This window comes from Diadema antillarum, unplaced genomic scaffold, assembly GCF_040938485.1.
Source record: "Diadema antillarum isolate AM-2024a unplaced genomic scaffold, OU_Dant_1.0 seq00000413_RagTag, whole genome shotgun sequence".
NCBI lineage: Eukaryota > Metazoa > Echinodermata > Echinoidea > Diadematoida > Diadematidae > Diadema > Diadema antillarum.
In genome coordinates, this window is record NW_027271399.1 from 593,679 (window position 1) to 618,738 (window position 25,060).

At 39.0% G+C, this 25,060-nt stretch overlaps 1 protein-coding gene across 5 annotated transcripts in view; it reads left to right on the plus strand.

Annotated features, from left to right (window-relative positions):
* Window positions 1–1,123: 1,123 nt before the first annotated feature.
* Window positions 1,124–25,060, plus strand: part of LOC139732335 (tropomyosin-like) — a 58,429-nt gene continuing 34,492 nt past the window's right edge. For 2 of the 5 annotated variants that reach the window (XM_071643204.1, XM_071643205.1), the window contains exons 1-2: window positions 1,124–1,438; window positions 9,004–9,129. In XM_071643204.1, the coding sequence (XP_071499305.1) occupies window positions 1,325–1,438; window positions 9,004–9,129 (240 nt within the window). In that variant the 5' untranslated portion in view covers window positions 1,124–1,324. Of the gene's footprint in view, window positions 1,439–9,003; window positions 9,130–17,517; window positions 17,729–25,060 lie in introns of those variants that run through there. The other 3 variants (XM_071643203.1, XM_071643202.1, XM_071643206.1) reach the window with 3 other exon arrangements.

The following is a 25,060-nucleotide window of genomic DNA, read 5'->3' on the forward strand; positions in this document are numbered from 1 at the left end:
ATACGAACATAAAAAGATTCTTAATAAGGGAGGATATCAATGTTTAACTAGTGAAATGTAGCACTTATTGCATTAATCATTTTGTGTTCATGTTGCCATTAATTACTGCATGAATCCAGGTCTCTAAAAAGTAGAAGTTTAAATCATTTTTAATTTATATTAATATGTTTAATTATTTTTTTCTAATGGCAATTTCAAACCTTAACAATCTTTTAATTTGCTCAATTTTTTCATATCTTATGCTCAATGAAGCATAATACAATGGGATTCTTATCAAACTGAGATCAAACTAATTCCCCAAAATGATTTTGAAACTTAAACAAAAGAGCAATTGAACTTTAGTCCAGTAGGGTAAAAAAAAAAAGGGTAAGACTGTCACTGTACGTTTGTTGGTACATAATGTTGTATGTCTATATGAAATACAAATAATGGAATGACCATTCAAGGCACGCTGCGAAGATGCTGCTTAGAGAGAGAAGGGGGGGGGGGTAATGATACATGTCACCGTATGGTCATCCTCCCCTCTCCCGCCATCCCGCCCCACCCATTCTGTTACCCGTCCACGACCTTTTGTCGGTCCCCATCCTCCTCCTTCTCTCATCCGAGTCATCCTCCTTCCTGATCTAGATGTAGAGTTCAGCTTGTTTTGCATTTTCCTTCGCAACAATTTCTACGTCTATCTCAGCAGGCATGAATGTGTTGAAGAAAATTAAGGGTATTTTGCTTGGGCGGCTGTCAGATTTCCGATTTCAGACTAGTCCCTTCCAAATAAGGCAGGTCGGCAGCCCAGGCCAAGTGTCATGCACGACATCCGCGAGCATACACGACGTTGCACAGCTCCGGAATAACAGCTACATCTCTCGCCGCCTATTCCTTAACCACACGAACTCCGAGGACCCGCACGTCATCCTCTAAATACCACATCCAGAATTCCGCTTTGTAAACCGTCGTGTGATTGGTTGAGAGTGCGTCACGTGGTCTTTCCACCCTTCCCAGTTAAGGTTTTTCGACAAACTTCTTCCTACTTTTCAGGGTTTACGAGCGCGCGCTCCCTATGCTGCTACGTGCGCACGAACTGTCCGTCTGTTGCGAGACTAAAAAATAAAACTGAGTAATTCTGACTGTATACTGAAAGGCATCTTACAGGGAGTCTGCCTCACTTGGCCGGTTAGCCCTCTCCACATTCCCACCGAGCGAAAAGGTCTGTTCCCTGGCTCTTTCAAGCTTGGATCGGACGTTGTAACTTCGCAGTCTTTGGACGTGCTCCTGTTTGCTTGCTCTTTTCGTTTCTTGCGTCAGACGTGGTAACACCCCATCCAACACTATGGATACCATCAAGAAGAAGATGTTGGCTCTCAAGTCCGAGAAGGAAGTAGCCTTGGATGCCAAGGAGGTGGCGGAGAATGAGTTGAGAGCCAGCAAAGAGCGCGAGGAGCAGGTAAGATGTTTCCAATTTTACCAAATATTGCATCATGACAAAGGGATGCTTATCACTTTGGAGAGACCTCAGAAACCTACCAATAGTCAAGCGCATTAGTTATTACAGTCCTAGGAATGACATTGTAAAAAGCACGATCCAATGGCGTATCGAAAGAGTGCATCATTATCATTATGTGTTTTTTTTTCTATAATGCGCGCATGCGCACATTAGCATGTTGTCATATCTTGTAAACGAATGGACTGAAATTGAAACGTCTTTGAATTTCAGGCACACATATTTTATTTATTTTTTTTCATTGACATCTCTAATGCAGCATCATTGTTTGATCGGCGGATTTATCAAAACTTATATTTACGTTGGATAAATATCCGTATTGGGGAAATGAATACTCAACTTGAAAGACTTATCGTATATGGTTGCCCATCAGTCCAACCAATGACCTTACTTGTTCGACGACGTTTAAACAAAACACAACAAAGTGATAGGGACTATATCTGGATATCCTTACTTATAATAGTCTTTTTTGCTTTATTTGCTGATAACGTTCTAATAGTATGATAATCTCGTTTATATATGTCTCTAACGTGAATGTCTCACATCCAATAAATCTTCATGTGGGTGGCTCATCGCAGATGGGTTTTACTGAACAATTTATGCGTGCCAGTACGTGGCGGCCATCAACCTCTGAACGATGAAAAGACAGAGGACAGGCTGAAGAAGGAAAAAAGAAAAGAAGAAGAACAGAACCTCACATCGATGGCTCACAGCGTAACTACTGGCAACTGTTCGGTTGACGTATTTCTCCCGTCTACTACACACAGTACCTAATCTCGGGGAATTTATCAGTGGAAGCTGTATAACTAAGCTCTCAAACTGGATCTAAGCAGTGATTTTGCACAGTCGTCTGGTACGTCACGAGTATGGGAGCGACAGCAGAGGGTGACATTGAATCACTAGTGCTCAGTCATGAACCTGAGCTCAAAATGGCCACCGCCTTTACCTCCGTGCCCCTGGACAATATCAACAACACAGGGATGGCGAACTCTGCGAGGAGCGGAAATCTAACCGACTGGGCGTTTATAATCTCACAATCTGAGGAAGAGACTTCTATTGCACATGCAATTGTATATACTTTCAAGTTAGATAGCAGCATTTCGCGTCGCTCATCCTCTTGTTTCCTTTTCGGAGAAGCGTCATTACTTTGTTTCTTAAACAAGTTTTCTCAAGGCTATTTTTTCAAATTTGTCTATTCAATATTTCCCCTGTCGAAAGAGAGCGCGATGGCCGAAGAAATTCTCATACCACTCATTTCCAACTTTCAGCACGATAACTCGGACGGGGTGGCAACACATACACAGCGACCCCTACAGGAGGACAGTGCACAAGCGCCGTCCGTCACGCTCGCACTCATCGACGTACTGCGCATGGTCAGCTCCGCTTGCGCATTCCACACGTGCATTCCACATTCCTTGCCCTTTTAACACCATCGCTCTACGGCTCCATACTGCAGTGTATGTACAGCAGCCTGTACCTCGTATCAATTGTACGGAATTGTATGTTAACAATTTCTCAGTCTTGGTATACAAAAACTTACAAAATACACAGAAAATAGGAAGAACAATTTCATAGGATTGTCCTTGTGGAAATCATAATTAACTTTGACCATAGGCCGTCAGCACATTAGCTGCAACAGCTACAGTACAGTCTTATCATATCCAATGATTCACTGTCTGCTGATGACGTCACTCCTCTCTCTCTCTCATCTTTAGGTTCTGGCATCTCTCTGCAGCTGATTGATTTATTTTTAAAGCCATCTTATGTCCACGCCTTTATACTATCGTATAGGCCTACTACTAGTATATTACCATTTATCAAGCACACACATGCATGGAAATAATCATAGAAGTGTCCATTCAACTACAAGAATACTTCAGTATTGTAAGGTCCAACCATTACACTATTTCCGGAAATCTAAAGCTGTTGTCCTTAACTTTCAAACCTCATGTTTAGGTGCTTATCAATAGATAAAGTGAATGAAACGAACTTTGCTTCGGGGACACCAGAAAGGCGTTGAGGTGTTCGCGTAGAGGTATTCGCTTTAAGACTGGTTGTCAAAAGTTTACAACGACATTTATCTGACAGGAAACTGAGAAAGAATGCCAATTTCTCTCCGACAAAGGACCATAATTATTATTTTACCTTCTTCGTGGTGGTATGCCGATATTTTCCGAAGGGGAAAAAACCCCCAACACACATATAAATTTTTCTCATTTCTTTCCGTCAAATGATTGCCTGGCACCTTGATTTTGCCAGTAGTAGTTTTCTTCCCCCCCCCCCATTTTTTTTTCTACCCTCGAGAACTGTCTTCAGACATGCCATTCCTGCTCCGGCATCTTTTTCTTCTACATTCCACCGAAGTTCGATATCCCCTGAAGTTTTTAAGCATTTTTTTTTTGTCTTGCTCCTGAGGTCGATCCGCTGCGAACGAAATTCCTGTTTCCTCAAGTTCTTGTTATTGTGTTGTTATAATCTCACTTCTTCTTTTTCTTTTTTTTTTTTTTTGGCCGCTGCATGTCACGTCTGTCTGTGATCCGGTGGGATTTATAAAGCAGACGAGTGGCTGAAAGGAAATCTGAAGATGAAATGACATTTAATTATGGCGAACCAAGTGATATGATTACATTCCGTCGCGACTTGAGAGCCAGACCACCAACTGTACCACAGTGCCCCTCCTTCCGGCTGGGGGTGAGGTTGCCACGTCTGTCCCCATTTAGTCATTTCAACCTGCAATGTTCATAGCATCATCTGGCATTAATCATTTCCTTGCAAAATCATTGTGTAAACCTCAGTAAAAATCTCGTGTCTTGCCTCACTGTAACATATTCTTCTTCCGCTTTATCAAAAATCGACCCAAAACGCATAGGTTGAGAGGAAGAAGCCAAATATCCCACTGTTTGATTATGATACTATTAGCTCCATGATTTAAACATCTCGGATCGGAAACACTATAAAGGTGATAGACTTTAAGATAAATCGAATGAAGTCATGACATTATTTTAGTGACCATTGCTAGAGAGATGTGCTGTATTGTTATTATGATTTACGCGATGACTGCATCTGTCATTCAATACATTTTCGCGGCCTGAAGCGTACATTTTTGACATCAGTATTCGAATTCCCGGGGTCATCCCACTATAGACCGACACCCACGAGTCATACACAGCCCACGAGTTCGACATTGAAAACAGGTCCATGAGTCATACAGCTCACGAGTCATACAGCCCATGAGTTCGACACTGGGTAAAAACAGCCCCGAGTTCGACAGATACAACACGGCGCGTAATGTGTCGGTCTCGTGGGCCTTGTTGGCTTTAGAGTCGAACTCATGGGCCGTATGACTTGTGAGCTGTATGACTTGTGGGCTGTATGACTCGTGGGTGTCGGTCTCGTGACGTGCACCCAAAGTCCCATGGCAGCAAATTTAATCTTCATCTTTCCAACCACATTTTCGAATTTTCAAGAAACCAGATGACCGATCTGTCATGAATAAAAGTCACTTTTATGGTTACAAAGTGTCGGTTGCTTTTACTTTCATTCCCAATCAACACAGCTCATTAGTTGTCAGAATGGGATAACGACTCTTGTTGTAAGGCTGCTTGAATCGCGAGACCATCGAAAACCTCACAGGGAGGTGGGATATCACCTTGACAATGGTCTGTACCTAGACCGGGTCAGCTCTCGAAGGCTTATTCCTGTGATAGAAATCAGATTAGATGCTCCACTATTTTTCAAAAAGTTATATCATGGATGGAACAAAAGGAAAAAAGAGAGGACATTTTAGGCCTGATTTTCAAGTCAATGTCAAAGGAATATTTTTTTTTTAAAGAGTCACAACATATTTTGAGCAGTAATGAGATTAAAAAGCCGAAATTTGGCTAATTAGGATATAATCTTTGTGCAGCGACGGAGGGAAAATAAATTATCCAAAACCAGATATTGCAACAATAGAGCTTTGCAGAAGATTATGCGAAGACGGCGTTCTAATTATCTGTTTGCTTGTGTGTCTATTTGTATGTATGTCTGTATGTATGTATGTTTGTTTCCATATCCTTTTATATACTTTGAATATTCCCCCCCCCCCCCTTGGGGAAGGGGGATACTGCCCCCTATACACTTCAATCCTCTCTACCATAATACCATGTCATATCAATAATAATAATGTAAAATGGCCCCAGCAAGAGCGCAATGTTTATGAGGCAAAACAATTACTATCACCCTGCGTGACGTAACAGTATGAACCCATGTTATCAAATCTATCATCACAACGTTGACAGCACATAACTGAAGGAATCGCAGACAAGCACACAGCACATCACTCATTATCATAATCCTCACACAACAATGATGATGTCTGCGTCGAAACATTTCCAATCGCATGCATGTATAATTCGTCATGCCGTCAGGGAGGATTTCCGCGGGAAAGTGGGACTGAAATGAGACTGCATCCGACACATTTTGAGGAAATCAAGATGAAAGCTGAGACCATATCTGCCTATATCATTTCAACATTATTATCTGCAAGATTTTCTGCAAATACTGCCGACTTATCGCCCAAGCCCGATGAAATCCAGATTATCAGCCGGAGATCTGTCTGTATATCCGCGATGTGGTGTCTGCATGTAACCCGTCTATAGAGCCAATTGCATGATTATTGCCTGAGCCAAGACAAACTTCAAATTCTTGCTATAAGAACCTTTAATCCAAAGAAAAAAAAAAATCCCCCTCGAAGTCGCAATAAAATAAAAGAAATCGCAGGAAAGAAAAAAAAAAAAAGGTATCATTGCCAAGAGGAGAGAAAATATCAGACGGCTTAATGAGTCTCGCCATATACATTCTGAAAACATTCCATTATCAAAAGTCATCCTTTGCGGTCCAACAAACAAACAAACAAACAAACAAAAAGAAAAACCCACGTTATACACTTTGAATTCAAGGTCAGGTTATCTATACGTCAGAATGAGATGGTGGAATTAAACAGAGCGCAAAACAAAAATACATTATACCTATGCGTTTCTCTCGCTCTCCCTCCCTCTCTCTTTATAGTTAACAGGTATGATATCGTTTATAAGTAGCAAATACTGTCGAACGAAAGTCATATCAATTATTGTTGTCGATGGTCGCAACAGGAATGTTAAACACTTTTTTCTTATTACTGTTAGCAAGCTGCTTCACCAGTTTCCATTTTTGCCATGTTAAATCTTATCACTGCTGTTCTAAGATAAAGGACATTATCATCCCCCTTTATATACACCCTTTTGAGTAAAAAGTGGTTATTCGATCGTCGTAAGATGACAATAATAGGAGAAGAACGCACACTTCAGGACAATGTGACCATCTGTATGAATATACGAGGACGGCAAAAATGTGTCACTGTCATACTTATTTGCTCCATTTTAACTTTTGAAGCATAGTTGTGGGTTTTTTGTTTTTGTTTGCTTGTTTAGATGTCTGAAACGGGATTGTATGTGTGCATAGGCGCCGGAAGTGGGGGGGCAGGGGGGGCGGCCGCCCCCCCAATCCAAAAAGTGGGGGGGCAAAACGCATTTTTGCCCCCCCAAAAAGCCCCCCCCCCCAAAAAAAAAAAAAAAAATAAACAAATAGAAATAATGATAATGAAAATAAATGAATAAACAAAGAAAATAAAATAAATATGTAGATCTATATGGATAAAAGGGAAAAAATAAAGCTACAAACGGCAGCTTTTGGACTGTAAAATGTCAAAATTTTCAAGCTCGCTCGCTTCGCTCGCTCGCATCCAGCAGTTGAGCCCGGTGCGCTTCCCCCATAATTTCTAAAGCGAAAACGCTTTGCTCGCTCACATTGAATCGTTATGCCATTCTCCTAATGTTGCTGACAGTAATTGCCAGTAGTTGCGCCCGATGCCCCCACCCCTTAATTTCCAAAGCGAAAGATAAATATAGCTACAAACGGGAGTTTGGGGACTGTAAAATGTCAAAATTTTCAAGCTCGCTCGCTTCGCTCGCTCGCATTGAATCGTTATGCCACTCTCCTAATGTTGCTGCCAGTAATTGCCAGCAGTTGCGTCCGATGCCCCCCCCCTTAATTTCCAAAGCGAAAGATATAGCTACAAACGGGAGTTTTGGGACTGTAAAATGTCAAAATTCTCAAGCTCGCTCGCTTTGCTCGCTTGCATTGAATCGTTATGCCATTCTCCTAATGTTGCTGCCAGTAATTGCCAGCAGTTGCGCCCGATGCGCCGCCCCATTTATTTCCAAAGTGAAAGATAAAGCTACAAACCCCAGTTTTGGGACTGTAGAATGTCAAAATTTTCAAGCTTGCTCGCTTCGCTCGCTCGCATTGAATCGTTATGCCATTCTCCTAGTGTTGCTGCCAATAATTGCCAGCAGTTGCGCCCGATGCGCCCCCATTTATTTCAAAGCGAAATATGTATATAGCTACAATTAAAACTCCACTTTTGGAACTGTAGAATATCAAAATTTTCAAGCTCGCTCGCTTCGCTCGCTCGCATTTTATTGTTATGCCATTCACCTTATGTTGCTGACAGTATCTAATTTGTCGATCGTTTCACACCATCATTCCATAATCCATGTAAGGAAAACTTACAATGTTCCTCAATGACTGCGTTGTTGAATGTATCACATTCCGTAATGTATTGTAGTCCCATTATTGCTCACGCACACACGCACAAGCATACAGACCGTCAAAATTACTTTATGGTTCCCCCCATGTTTCGACCCACCGTACGCCACTTTACATATAATAATATATATATATATATATATATATATATATATATAATATATATATATATATAATAGATGTGTGTGTGTGTGTGTGTGTGTGTGTGTATGTGTATATTGTGTAACATATGCATGGTCTAATCTTGAGCCCCCTCCAATGTTTGCCCCCTCCAATGTTTGCCCCCCCAATCCAAAACTGCTTCCGGCGCGCCTGTATGTGTGACCTTTAACTCTTTCCGTTGGTAGATGACATACACCTATGATTTTTTAGTTCCATTCAAGATTTGTCTGGCGTAAACTTCGTTAATTTTCATTGTACTTTGTTGTTACATTCAGAAGCCATCTGATGACTGGCACTCTGGATTTGTTGACCGAGTGTCATTTTTCCTCCTGTTTTGTGAACCATCAAGTTTTTTTTAAAGTCAAATCTTTTAGAAAAATCCACAACCTTAATACATGAAGATGGTTAGCTTGACGAAACCCAAGTGACTGTGTGAATTAACATGTGCTCTTTCCGCTCTCCAATAGTTGTTGTATTTCTCATATTTTTGGTGATATAGTCAAAGTTAAGACATTATCAGAAGGTTACAAGTGTTTTTATCCTGCCTCAAACGGTACAAGTGGAAATTCCCTGTAAAAATGTGCAGCGAGAAAACACGAGATCTGAGCTATAGTAATTAACAATGTAAGACTTTCCATGATACTAGAAGAACCTGCTGTTTGAGCGACATCATATTGACTTCTTTTTTCCTTTTTCCCTTTTTCGTTCTACATAAACAGCTGAGCGACACCATCAAGGAGAGGGATGACCGAATCAAGCAGGTCGAACTCGAGCTCGACACGGCCACCGACAAGCTGACGGAGACCAAGTCTGCGCTCGAAGAAGCAACCAAGGCACAGAGCGTGGTGAGTACTCTCTCCGCTGCCTTTTTAGTCCCCTGACCCTAACCCTTCCTCTGATCCCTGAACCTATCCTTAACCCTAAACCAAACTATATCCCTAAACCTAACCTCAATCTTTACTCTAACCTTTTCACTAACCAGTATATAATTAAGTCGTGATAAGGTGAATTGTCCTCGGGGGATGATCACCCTGATACGATCTTAGAATTCTCTCGCGACCACGTACAGGTCTCAAAATCATAATTATATCATTGTTGTTGTTGTTTACTATCCCCTATGCCTGCTGGTTGTGGCATGGTTGAACTTGAAGAAGCAATGTGTTGTTTAAGAACATTTTAGGCTCATAAGTATGGTTGTTTGTGTATCTTGTATCTTGTATGTGTATTCAAGTGTGGATGTGTCTGTGTTTGTGTGTGTGTATGTGTGTGTGCGGGTATTTTTGTGTTGTTACTGTTTGTATTTGTAAAGCTGGAATGGAGGAGAAGAAACCATATAAGCAAAGGTAGCGAGCAAAGATTCGTTTTACTACAAAGGACACCTGTGCAATACCTGCGAACTAGTATTTTTATGCCTCCGCCACGAAGTGTCGCCGGAGGCATTATGTTTTCGGGTTGTCCGTCCGTCCGACCGTCCGTCCTTCCGTCTGTCCGTCCGTCCTTCCGTCCGTAATGTTGTTTTGTGGACAGCGTATATCTAAAAAACTGTTACAGGTATCCTAATGGAACTTGGCACGTATATGTATTAGTGGGCAAAAATGTGCCTATCAACTTTAAGGCGCACACGCTGATGGTCAAAGGTCAAAAGGTCAAGGTCAAATGCTCAAAATGTCACTAATTCCCCTATATCTGTGCAATGCCTGGAGGTATTTTCTTAAAACTTGGTGTATACATGAACTACCAAATAAAGATTCCCCAGAGAGAGCTTTGGGTCATGAGGTCAAAGGTCAAGGGTCAAAGGTCAAGTGAAAATGTAAAAATTTCACATTTTTCTCCATATCTCACAAATATTTCAAGGTATCTCCATGGAACTTAGTATTTATGCATGTACTGACTGGCAGTGATCATGTAGGGACTTTAGGAGTCATGGGTCAAAGGTCAGGGGGTGAAAGGTCAAGGTCAACCGATCAAAATGTCAATATTTCTGTCTTATCTATGCAATGCCTGCAGGGTTTTTTCTTGAAACTTTAGTGTATGCATATATATATTACCAAATACAGATTCTCTAGGAAGATTCTTGCCTAAAGGTCAAAGGTCAAAATGTCAAATGTCAAGTGAAAGTGCTAAATTTCACTTTTTCTTTAAACTTATAAAAGGGTCAAAAGTTGGGTTCAAAAATCCTCAAATCCCCAAATACCTGCACTCTTAGACAGTATAGCCATTCATCCAAATAAATCTTGTTCAAGGATAGTGAACACTCAATGCATTTGTGACAAACCTGTCATTTTAATATTTTGCCAGTTATGTGAAGCTGTTTTGTCACACATTGTCAAGACATTGTGCTATAGACCTATTCGGAGAACAATGCATTATGGCGGAAGCATACTCTCTAAAAAAAATCGAGTGAAAATATTCACTCCTAAAAGAGTGAATACAAAAAAGAGTGAATTTAAAGTGAAATTGGAGTGAATTTTGAGTGAAAATGTTCATTTTCACTCGTTTCAGAGTGACCTCAGGGATCACTCCAAAATCTTCGAGTGATCCCTGAGGTCACTCCAAAATGAGTGAAAATGAACATTTTCACTCAAAATTCACTCCAATTTCACTCTAAATTCACTCTTTTTGGTATTCACTCTTTTAGGAGTGAATATTTTCACTCGATTTTTTTTTAGAGAGTACCAGTCGCTATAGCGACATTTCTAGTCTCATCTAATTCTTGTTTTTTTTTTCCTTATTTCGTTCAATTTTAGTTTGTCCCCCCTTTTAAAGGGAGAGTATTGCGCGATTTTCTATTCTATACTCAGCTTGGTACATGTGAGAAGGACCAAGGTGCGCATCGCAGATCTCAAACATATCACCACAAAGGCCATCCCCTGGTTGTTTTTGTTGTTGTTTTTTTCTGCCGTACAGGTTGATCATGTTGATCGATGCGGAACAGTCGCTGATATTATAGCATGTTCCGTGTCCAAAGATCGACGTTAGCGGTATGACTGAACTTTGTTTTAATTCGCCTCCCTGTTGGGGTGATTCCTTTCATTTTAGTCATCTATCGTCATAGAATTAGATCAATAAGGGTAACAAAACACGAAGGTTGCCATGTAATAATGAGCGCATTGTGACCCATTAAAATCGGAAATGTCACCTGCCATTGTTAGCGATGACATCCGGTTGTGCATGCGTTTGTGGTCACGGACTGAACACCCTTTTTGTTCTGTTGCGGTTCACTTGCGGCAGATAAGGAATTTACCAGCAGAAAGACTTGTAGTACACTTAATAGTATACACTAAATGACACTATAATGTCGAATAACAAATGTCTGATTCATTTCAAATTCACGTCTCCCATTCCTAGAAATGAAATAGTCGGTGACTTTTTTTTTTCCATAGGCCGTCTGTATATCTGTCTGTCTGTCTGTCTGTCTCGGCCACTCTCTCATGCATGTCATTCAGTAATCTTTCTCAGAGCTGTTTTCTTTATAAATAGTACAAATAGATTGAGAAATATAGGTATAAAATTATACACACACGCACACAAATACGTATATATTTATATAGACCAATTCGGTATTGGTACTTTTTTGAATGATAATTTGAGGTAAATTTTTGATAAGAGATTGAGATAAGAGATTGAGGCTTCAAGTATGCCCAACAAAAGATAATTTATACACTGACATAGTGACGCACCTGGCTCATTGTCTTCCTCCATGCACAAGTTGCAAAAAAAAAAATCAAAGCAAAACCCAAACAATATATAGGAAGATAGAAGTTTCATCAAAAGTAAGTAAAGACGTGATAAGATTTGTGGAATTTTGTAAGTTTCATTTTTTTTTTGCTGATTAGTAACATCAGCCTCTACCACATCATTTTCTTGATGTTACAATTATTTCTATAATATGCAAATTAGAAGGGGTGCTGATGCCGTCACACCTTGCCAGTCTCCTATTGGTAAATACATGATTGTTTGAATACAAAAGTCTCTGGTAAATGTTAGATATGATCTTCTGAGTCACGACAGGTCATGGCCTGTTTTTCATAGTACTTTGCTAGAACAATATTACGATGTTGGTTTTTTTTTTGGTATTGTTTTGTTTGTTGTTGTTTTTTGTGTCTTTTGATGAATACTATACTTTCGATGTAGAGTAATAAATATCCCAGTGGGAGAAAAAAAAAGTTTCTGGTGATTGATTAGCAACTACCAAGATGTCAAGCTGTTAGTCAAGACAACGCAAGACAACGCAAGACAACATACAACATACTGAACGCAACACAACACAACAAGATGCAACACCACACAACAATGATAATAGTGATTATCTATCGTCTAAAAAATCGAAAAAGAAAAGGAAATTAACTTCTTGAAAAAAGTTTGATTATCCATATAAACTGGAACTTCTTTCGAGAAAATAATTTTGTTCTGATTTTCGATGTCTAGATGATCAATTATTGTCATTGTTGTCAGCATCATTATTTTTGTCATCATTATCGTAATCAATTTCATTGTCATTACTTCTGCGAAAAGATTCGTTTCACGTCTATATAGTGTATGTTAATGATCTATCATATAATACTGCATAATATTATATTTCTTTATCCTCTGCTTGCTAACTTACTGTGTTTGAGACTGAAAAAGGTCATGCATAGTACCGAATGTTCCTCGAAGCAATATCATGTGGTTAAAAGTATTTATCGTTCAAATTTAGCTATGAATGCATACGTCGTCTTTGGAATTAAGGTTGCGTGGTTTGCACTCATATTGCATTATACTCTGAGAGACAATACACCATGACGTTGACCAATTACTTAAAATTATGCGAGTTACGATGATGGACTCGCAATTGAAATGCTACCTCAGCTACGGCTTGTTCGTGTTTTTTTTTTTCCTTGCACGTAATGGAATAAGGTAATGATAGCTGTTGGTTGTTTTGATGACTTATTCATCAGTTCAGACAAACAGTGGACTCGTGATGACCCTAGACAATCCAAGCCGTGGATTCACCTTACAATTATTTCCTGTAAATAATGGGATTGTAAGCACCGTTCCGCTTGGATACACTCCTAAGACGTCGGGCTAGGACGCACAACGTCTCCGGACCTTCTGAACTGGGACAGCAACCGATACCTGCACCGATTATCGTTCGGCCAGCTCGGCACACCCAGATACTACGTCACACCGCCGTATATGGAATGACATGCCTGGAATGTCAGGCTGTGCGCTCGAGTGAGTGCACTCCCTCCGCTGAACAGTGACACGCGCGGGATGACTTTCGACGATAGTTCTCTTGTGTTCATGACTTCTACCACTTCTACACGTGCTGGATTCAAGCCTTCCTGTAGGCGTACGGATTAACAACCACAGATAATTGCAACGGTGTCTTCAATTCATTTCTGGATTATCTTTGTATCAAGTGGAAACGTGACTGTCACGATGAGTTCCTTACAGCGTCGATACCTCGGTAACCACTTGAACTCTCCGTGCGCGCTCTCAGATCTCTTTGGCATTTGACATAGATATTTTGTGGCTCTTCGCCATAATGCTTGCGCGTACGTGCACACACACACGCACGCACGCACCTTCATGCTGCGAAAGGCCGTGCAACATAAGCAAAAGTGAAGTGCATCATTATTTGCAGACGGACAGCTTTCACGTTTATGCTTATTTGACATTCCAATGAGGCACACTCATTCGATAGTCTTACTTTGTCACTCCATGGTCTTCTTTAGACCTTTCAGAGTGTTGTGGAATATCAAACCTCCATAGGCGTAAATCATGCATCGTTATTTCGTTCATTCTTCATTAACATCTATAAGATTTATGTAATTGTCATGCAAGGCGCTCACCTATTTCAGAAACTTATACGATGATTCTCTAGCTAGAATTGCTAATTAGAAATAGATTGTACTTCACCATAATTTATTGAATGTTCATGTGCATCGTTTTAAAGTCTATGTATATTCATTATTTCCTCGAGTGTTTTTGTTTATTTGCTCGGTTGTCTAGGGATATGATAGGTTCTTTGGCGTAAATTGATATCTTTCATGACAGTGCTTGTCAGTCTGTTCCTTTCCTAACACAGGCACACACACTTTTTTTAAAGAGGCATTCCAGACGATTTCCATAATTTCACATCATGTAGTCCATAAATCGGCAGATCCGTATAGATTTGTGGAATTTATTGTGGTCATTGAGCAGAGAAACCAATACTCTGAAAATTTTAAACAAATTACACTAAACAGTGTTGATGACATAGGAGCCTCACATACATTATTTCAAAAATGTATAGCAGTGTAATTCCATTATAATACCATTTGCTTGACAAGTTCACCTGTGTAGAATCTATGCATGCCAACTTCTTTTGTTCTGCTTCCTTGAGCCCCAACTCATGCATTCTTATGGTGAGGCTGCAGGTCGTCATCCTTGTTCATTTCAAATTTTGAAAACATTCTTATTCCTCATCCCAATCACTATAGATTCTGAAACTCTGTACTCAGTATAACTAATTTATAGGTGTTTAAATCTTAAAGTCTGAAAATCATCCGGAGGTCTCCTTTAAGTTAAACACACACACACATGTCACACACACACACACACACACACACACACACACACACAAAGAGGAAGCATAAACTCAATACAATAGTGTAATACAAGCTACTAAGCCACTAGCCAGTTATGATGGAGTCATGCACTGGCATAATTTCCTACTTGAATGGATGCAAAGGATCATTGATTTTATCAGCAGGTTGCTGTCCATAAAAATTGTCTGAAAATGAAATAGCAAAGCAACTTTGTTTTACTGCCTTCTAATAAAGAAAATACTCACTTCAATAGACTCATTGAAGGGCAGTAATTTTCAGTATTTGCAATAACCTTTCCATTAATACCCTACAAGTGGATTCAGTAAAATGTGCAGCCAGAATGAAAATCTTACACGTCTACACGCAACACGTGCCTTAAATCGTGCGTCGTGACTTCATTCATTCTTCTTGTAAGATTTTTGTTTGTCGTCCAAAAGGAGCGCCTATCTCAGAAACAATGATAATTCTCTGGCTGGATCATTTGCAATATCAAGTAATAAAATATACACCTTGAATAATTGCATGTCCGAGGTGCATTGTTTGAAGTCTATGAATATTGTTTTAGCTTACACTCTTTCCATTAATACTCTTTTTAATTGTAGTTAGTAATTAATGTACGGCCAAAAGAAAAATTTTTTAACACGTCGATAGGGGCCTACATGTGCCTAGAATATGCCCCGTTTTACATCTTTCCACGCATACATGCTGCACGTATAACAGTACACCCATGGATACTTCACGATTATGGACGCCTGCACAATGCATCATATTCGTATTTCTTCCATTTGTCTTGCATTCTTCAAATCCCAGTGCATGGCAAAGTTTGGGGAACCAACATTCATTTCCAAAGAAACGGGCAGTATTTTGTTTAGAATGTATTCGATTTGGTAACTTTCTATTACTTGGTCATGTAATTGTAACGAATTATTATCAAAACTTGCCAAAGAATGTGTGCTATGGAATACATACAGAAAAAAAAAAACAGGCTTGTGGGATTCCTGTACACATCCCGGATACACATCTGTGATAATTAAGCTATGATTTTATCATCATTGTCTGAAAAAAATAACTTAAATATCACGATTGAATTTCTATAGCGATGTCTTGTGCAAACCATATATTTTGCACTTATGTTTTCGTGTGTGTACACGAATATGAAGACAATGAACGCCTCAAAGTTTGTAGTAACTTATGCAATCATTTCTCAAAGTTGAGCTCCAGCTTTACGGTGTACCTTTGTGTATCTTACAAGCGAACGAGCAGACAAAAATATAACAATTTTTAAAATGAGATAGGGCATAATTACGATCGGCGGAGAAATCATTATGAGGCAGCAACATGTCAGATCGAAATGGGTCAGAAAAAATTAAGACATGTTTTAAATCATGCATTTCCTATAGAAATAGAACATGGCAGAGGAACATTGGAAACTAAATTAAGGCAAAATATCTTTTTGTGCATTTTAATTGCTTACACGAGTTACCGCATCATATACACGATGAAGTAAACATAACCACATGACATGGCACAGAGTTGAATTGAAAAAAAAAAACACGATGCGAAATTGATACGATTAGCAAATTTCGGAATCGACTTATACTGCGCAACTCGAAACTTGCGTTCTGACCACGTGGCTGTGACGTCACTTGCGTCATATCACCATCGCAATTTCTTTTGATTATATTTGAATCGAATATTTCAGAGACTAATGAGAGCGTACTGGATATAATTTGAGCAGAGTCGAAAAGAAAGTTTCTTGCAATTTAAAATTTTGGAAAATATGTAAGCATTAACTGAATGAGTGGTCTTCTTCAAATGACACGGTAAAGAAAAATCAAAATGACTGGTGCAATTGTTGTCAAATGCGCGAAGTAAACAACATGCTGTTTTTATGACCTGATGCAAAATGTAAACTTTCATACTTTCCATAAGGTCTAGTTTTCCTAAAGCTTTTCTCGTCAAATGACTTTGAGTACGTCATTATTTCGTTCATGATTTCAAGAAAAGTTTGAACTTTTTATCTAATATTGCCAAACTGTATCCTGTTACGCTTGTCGTTTACAGACGTTTTATTGAATGTTAGCCGCAAAGTAATGGGAGATAAGATGTCAACTAATTGAAAATGAACAAGTGTTCCCAATGACTAGTGATTATGATATTACACAATAAGAAAATATCTGATCAGAATGAGTACATGGGAGTCGTCAAAAAGGTGAACTCACTGAAATTCTCAGTGTGTGCCATAGTTATGATGTCAGGCGATCTCCCGTAGGGAGTAATTAGTAAAGACGTAACAGCACAAAACAAAGAGGACGGAAGAGGGCACACTTCTCTCTGTCTTGGGTATGAACTTCAAATCGCTCCGATACTCAATGGTCATTTGAAATCTGAAATCTAATTGAATTGTATGAAACTATATAAAACAAATGTAGGTTAAACATACTTTAATGCGTTGAAATCATTTATTTAGACAGCAGAAAATCTCCATGAAGCGCCTGAAATTAAATGTCTAAGCACTTCAAGACAGGTATCGATCAAGGAATCGATTATTATCGAGTAACGAGCCCCTACTGTTTCTGTGCGTGTGTGTTGTAGATTGCGTGCGCGATGCGGGATGCGATCGCGCGAAGCGCTTGTCCTGACCCTGCGAATTGAGAAGTGTGCATACTAGGCCTACAAGTGGTTTCCGAAATTGCGCTGAAAGAACGTAATTCGGATATATTTTCTAGGAGAAGGAAGGGAATCGCTGCAGATCGAAATGGATCAGATAAGGAAGAAGGTATCAGCTCTTAGGATCTCGTTGGACGAGGCTACGGAACTCAAACTGTCATTAGAAAAGAAGCTTAATGAGGAACGAGATCGAGCCGAAGTGGTAGGTATAGTGAAGCCATACATCGCATAAATTTGGCGTACAACACATGTATGCAAGTGTCTTGTGTGTGGGATGGGCCAAGCGCCAACGCCTGCACTGCGTGCACCATATACGAGTAATACGTACCGTACCGGTAGTGAGAAGTGGAAATGAATAGTATGCGGGCATGTGTTGCTGATGGACTACTAATGATAAGATGTAGCAGTCGCCCGTGTTCACCAACTGTCACCCAACCTTCTTAAGTTGACGAAGTTATGATGATGGATGTATTATAAGATGTAGAACATTTGTGTTGAACATAGTTTCATTGGTAACTCGAGATTCACCCATTGCTGGCCGTAAAGAAGAGTAGAACATGAACATGATGAAGGCAAGCAAGCTCAAGCACCAGGCCAAGCCCAAGGGAATTGGAAGAAGGTGTAAACTAATGTTAATGTTACCATTATATTAGGTGTAGTATCTACTGTATGTAGGGTGCTAAAACTAAAAGATCTGGAGAGATGCAGGTGATGTGATTGTAGGTGATTCTTGCCCTTGTTCTCTCACTAATCACCTAACTCACTGGATCACAGTTGCATTGACATAAATTCTTGCTGGAAGTAGAAGTGCTTTGATGTTTGTATTGAATGTTGCATTGTTGGAGATTAAATAATTGTGACTTGTTCAAAAATAAATGATTACGATTTATATATACATGTTTCCCATCTGTTGTTACAACTCACTAGAAAATACCAGCATGCAGCAGCCAGAAACTTTAACACAGTTGAATTATGAATAAATTTGTTAAAAGTCTAATTTGTTATAACTGTTAGAAGTCTAATGTCAATTACTGACCACTAGGACTAGGTCGCCACTTGCGTGTATTTCCTATGCACCTCTGGGTTGGGGAACTAACGATAGGCACTGAATTAGTTCGCCGCCCATAGCGCGCCACATATTATTAGCGCCTGTGTTATACACACACTTCAATGTAGGATACATTATGCATCATAGCGTTTGAAAAACTGTGTTAATCTGCCACCTGAAATCCATTCTAAATCAAAAACATCCTCGCATCAAAAATGGTTGTGTCACCTGTTACATATGGTAAGATACATTTGGATTACAAATATTTTATTTGTGTTTTTATGGAGGAAAAAGGTGAGTTAGGAATGTATTTTGAGAGCGATGAAAATCCATCGCCCCAGCTGATCTCTGATTGCGGTGCGCGTTACATGCGATGTGAATGTCTGGCGACTTTAGGTAGTGGCGACTGAATGGTAATTGATGTTAGTCTATTTATTTAGCCAAAAGTGTAACAACCCATTTTTGCAAATAGGGGTCTATAGAAAATTATATGTCATTTGCTCTAACAGTAACATTAGACCTTTACTCTGAAGATTAGTGAACATTATGAAATAATGTAATGGCAGCAAAATGAGTGTAGAATAAGGATTGAAGATCAATAAAGGTATACTGTAGTTTGGGTAAACTTGGCCCAGTAGGTAGACTCGGCCACTTGTAATGCGAGCACTAGTGGTCGAGTTTACCCGCTAGAGACTGACTTTACCCATAAATACTGCATACATCTGTACCTAGCATGTCTGTGTTCTATCTGTCAATTGAATGGGAGTAATAGAATTCAGAGCCAGAGGCTTGCAAATTGCAGTTATGTTTTTCATAGCATGCTCTAAAAACAAATTTGATGCAGATGTTGCAATACTGGTATTGGTAAACCATCACAGTGTCATGATTGCAAGAGTCATCTAGGCTATATATTAGCACTGTTAATCCTGATTTGTTCAAGCATAATGAATTTCACAAGGACCCTGTAATTCTACTTTTCTTTCTAGGCTTGTTTGATGTAAAGTGAAAGGTATTTTGAAGTGTCAAACATGGCTGAAGAGACAAAGAATATTTTGTCTACTGGTTAGTGCATTGAGGTAACTTATTCCATGATAGTATCCAAAGAAGGTCATCTGAAGTTAGTAATTGCAGGGTGCACTTTGTGAGACCATATAAATCACATGTTATCAAGTTTGGAATGAACATCAATTGCTGTAATCATTATTTGCTGATGCCTTTAGGGGCTGCATGGTATGGTACTATTATTAAATCTGTTTGCAATTAAGAAAGTGCACACTATGCAAAATGTGCATGCCTGTTCCTAATTTTATTGTAAGGCTATCAACAGACTCCTCAGAAATATATTTAGGAAGTTATCAATAAATCGGTAACTGAATGTAAGATTAGACCATGCATTATATAAAACCAGGTTCATGGATATTTTCATTAAAAAGTTAAAAATATTGATCAGCTTCGTAATTTTAGCACATGTGATCAGTATTGTACAATAGTGCATAGGGGATCAAAGAGAAGATGACTGTGTGGTAGTTTTTCATACTACATTTTAAAAGAAGTGAAAGTGTACGGTACTTTCATAACATCCACTTTTGCCAACAATTCTGTACGTAAGCTATATGTACCTTGCTCACAAACAGTGTGTGCCGTGAAGATCATTGCACTGTACAATATTTGATATTTACTCTAGGTATTCATAGCCTAATTTGTCTGGAATATTTTCCCTGCTTTTGGTATTACGCAGTTGTGTAATGATTGTTATTTTAATTTTTTTAATCTTTTATTTTATTTTGTTAGTGTTATTAATTTTTTTTTTTTTTTAATAGTACCATCTGCATAGTCTCTCATATGTGAGATCCCTGCTGATGGAAATTACATTTATTTCAAGCACACTACATGAATTTGTACTGTAATTACACTGGCAGTTTTCTGCCAACGCTAGTATTGACACAGGCGTGTTCTGCTGCAGGAAATAGGAGGTGTGTTTGCCCTCCTAAGTTGCTTCAAATTTCCCTGAATGACCTTTGCCCCCAAACGACAGCAGCAGTCTGATCCACTGATCAAGAGACAGGATTGCAAAACATATCAAGTGTACTTCAGTGATATGTGTTCCAAGGTGTCAATGTAACAGAGCAGCTAACTATTCTGGTTTAATTGTATTTCATATTGAGTCTTCCTTATCTGAAACCAGAGAATACACATGTACATGTATGTTGAAACTGAAAGTGTGATTTAGCTTGCCAGATACAATATGCAGTATTTACATTTTTAAACCAAAATATGTTCAGTGCAGTAGTCCCGTGTTTGAGCCAAAATATTTCATTTGCCAAATTGTTGTTTGTTCTAATTTCTTCGTTTTTATTGTGTATGTATTGTACATCATTAACATAGCATTCTATCAAAAAAGGTCTCTTTGAGTACTACAATTTCTTGTAGTTTGCCATTGCATCAAACTGTTATGAGTTTCTTAACCCATTTATGGGTATTCCCTGGTATTATTGTGTATGCTTTTGCACATTGGCAATGGTCATGCATGAGCCTTTGTGAGCCATGGTAATGGTAATTGTTTTGAAGATATACTGGTACTATAATAGTCTAAATCTGTCCAGTAAGTCGTACATACATGTAGGTTTTTGTTTCTTTGAAGAGTGATGATCGTATCGATATAAAAGTTGACGATTGCAGTCTAGCTTTTGATGGAGTCTCGATTTTTGTTATATAATTGTCATAATTGACGGGAAGGATATCTAGTGACAGAGAAAGCTCTGTGCACAAGGTTTACTTCACTACAACTGGTCCATTGTGTACTCTAAGGTTGACACACACACACACACTGGTAAATAGTCTTGCATTGTGCCAAGTGCAATTTGCCTTGAACAGGCAGGAGGGCCAAGAACTTGATCTAGGGTGCTGTGTCACAATCCACTCTTTGTGCATCTGAACATGAAGTAGAACCAGCTCTGTACCTAGCATCTGTCTTAGTATCTGACTGGTTCAGCACATGAATTTGAAAATAACTACATACAATGTAGCTAAAGCCATGACCAGGAGCATTCTACTGATGGAAGAAGATGGTTAAAAATGTAATGTGTGTCACAGGGAATAATTTTCCAACTCAAATTTGATTAGCAATTTCAGCTGATGAACAATATTTTAAATGTTATCCTGTACACTTCTATGGAAGAAAATTGCTACACAAAAGTTAGTTGTGTAGCAGTGTTGTAAAAATGCATAGCAAATTGCGATGCGATACCAGGAAAATTATTCCCTGTGTCATGACATCATGTGAAGTTCTATATTTTAAGTATATGTAGAGCACAGAAAGAGAAAGGTTGAAAAAGACAAGAGCTTTGCATGATATTTATATTGATATTTGAAATTGTAGTTAAATGGGTCAGAAGATGTCTGACTTCTATCAAGTCATTAAAAAATGTGAACAAAGTGTAATTCCCAAATTTGACCATGCTTGCTCATTCAGGGTCTTCAATTTGATTTTTGGTTGTACATTGTGTGTGGCCATGTAGATTTCAATGTGCCTGGAGCCAGCTGCAGGCAGATGCTATAATGAACTATGAAGCACAATTTACATCTGTATGAATGATCCATTACAATTGATATTCTTTATTTACAGTGTTCACATGAAAGATGGGAGAGTGACATTCATTCCATATATGAAATTATAATATTTACTGGTATAATGTGCTGATATGACTACAAGTACCTAGTAAATGGGAATGCAATTTGTATATTTCTGATACACACACTGTGTACTGGGTATGGAAGGTACACTACTGGTACTAGTATCAGTACGAAGGTAGGGAGCATAGACGATATGGTTTAACCTGTAAATGGGGGTAAGGTCCTTCATGTACAGTTGTAATGCCAGATCCAGATAACTGTGTGATACTGCTGTGCATGCATTTTTAAATTGGACCCCATATGGTAACTTCTTTCAATCACCTTGGGTGTAAAGTTATCATGGATAGGTTAGAAGCTGTGCCTGACATTTAAGTACTTCACACATTCTCAACACAAATTGTGTTGAAAACTCTCCAGCACTGAAGTTGTCTATTCAGGCATTTGGCAAGCTCTGCCTTGAATATTTGGAGTCTCCAGTTTATGATCTGCATCTGAAGTTAGAGACAAAATGTTCATTGAAAAGGGGCATGGATGATACATGTGCACATGTATCTGGCAAAAATTAACTGAATGGGAACTGTGCATGTTCAAATGTATGTGTTCACTTGCCTGTGACTGGATGTCCAATAGACTTGTGTATAAAACACATTTTTTTTTTTTTTTCATTATGCCTCTTTGATAAAAGTTGTTTCTGCCTACATGAAATCTTGCCAAAGGCTTGCTTTGCACAACAAATATTGCCTGTAAATGGTGTTTCAACTATTGAAATGAACTGAGTATTATACAGACCGTTGTATGAAATCACTGGTACTAGCTTGTTGAGTTTATTATATTTGCATATTGCCTACAGCCAGTGGACCACTTTCAATTCATGAAATGAATCCCAACTTAATGATGCATGTAGGCCTATACATCACTGTTCCAAAAATTTCCCATTATATTTCTACAGCTTGCTGAAGGTTTGTCCAACTTGGTCACAAATGATATATTTTAAACAATCTGAATTCCCAAGCAGATTTTGGCAAGAGAACCTCTATAGCATGTAGCAGGTGAGAAAATATTGTTGACCAGTTTGCAAGGATAAAACACACATACGGTTCAAATATACCGTATTATGAAACTCTGAAGGATGTGTATTACATGTAGGAATGATGCAATGTGTATAATGCTGATAGTTTGGAAAGCAAAGAATTTCAACATTCCAAGCATGAAGAAGGGAAATAGGGTCAGAAATCAAGAGACAGTAAGCAGGTGATATGATTGCTTGTATGCTTGGTCGGTCTACATGGACTTGGCAAGGGAGGGAAGTATGAATGACATCCTGGAGAGTGCTTTGAAACATTGATTCTTTCCCCTGTTAGGTGTCTGAGTCTCATCAGACAGTGTCATGGTGCTGGCAGTGAACTTGAGCAGGAAGCAACTGAGTCACCATATACGATGCTGAGGATTGTTTTAGCAGCTGACAGCTTTCTGTTTTTTTAGGACAAGGGTGTATGCATAGTAGAGGTTAAACCCAGGGTAACCACAGTATATAAAAGTGTTAACTATAAATTTGCCTGTGGAGTAATTCTCTGAGACGCTAATCGGATGAGGCATATGAATTTGTTTGACCTTAATATATGATGATCTCTCTTATTTCATGTTTATGTGGAACTCACAAAATGATTAATTTGTAATTTATTTATTTTTGTGCAGAACTTAAATGTGCAATGTAATTGGACAACCAGTTGGGGGGGGGGGGGGGGGGGGTAGTGATTGTTATGGATTGTATGTGTTCATACATAGGTCTAACTGGTGGACTCAGAGTCAGTGGTCTTTACAAACAGGTTGTCTGGATACCCAGGTGGTCCGTAAGTTGTGGGACTGCATACTTATTTTCAAGGAACCAGTTCAGCCTATTTGACACTATACAGGTTGTACTGTAAACGTACAAATGTTCGTTGTACATTAATTTTGGCACATTTCACGGTACTTTTGGCTGGCACGAATTTCAAAACCCAGTTCTCTGCACAATTTGAATGGGTTGGCAATCGTGCAGCGTGAATTCAAGAACCCGTGAATATGCTTTTGAGTGTGAAAAATTAATCACACGAAAATATAGGTGTTTACAGTAATTACACAGTAAATTGGACCAACAACCCAAACTAATATAAACTTCTATCACCCCAGTCTGCTTTAGATTTGTTTCATAGCCACTGTTAAGATTTCTGTGCAAATCTAGGGTTCCTGGAAAGAACAGATGAACTAAATTAGGCATATGGATGAGGGTATGATGCAGTAAGAGATTCACCAATAACATCAAAAAGCCAGGGGGTCTATGATATAATGGTGCTGTATCCAGGGCTCAAACTATTAAAGAGCATTTTGTCATAAAAAATAGTTTGACTGAAATGTATCATAAATTTCACATTGTGAGCGCAGGATTGTATGCTACAGACACTTTGTTTGTCTAGATAACATGCGTTTGATGGCAAAGAAGTAAGACAGAAATCATGATCTCCCCCCATGGAAACACAGTGGATTTGCAGCCAGACAAATGCTTAAATCAAAGTATTGTCATGTTTTAGTTTTATTTTGTTTGTTTGTTTGTTTTTGCTCATGAAGTGACTGTAGAGCATTTGATGCTTGTAGAGTTTGTCAGAGAGAGGGAAGGTGAATCTGAATGCCATGAAGTTCATTTTTGTATACATTTATGGGTGTGTGCATTGTGTGTCTGTATGTGTAGGCTTCGTCATGCAGGAGACAGATGTACAGAGTGGAGGAATTTTGATAATGTGCAATAGCACTGAAATGTTAAGGTGGTGATCATGCACAGGTTTAAAGGGAAAGACTGAAGTGCATTCAAAAGACATC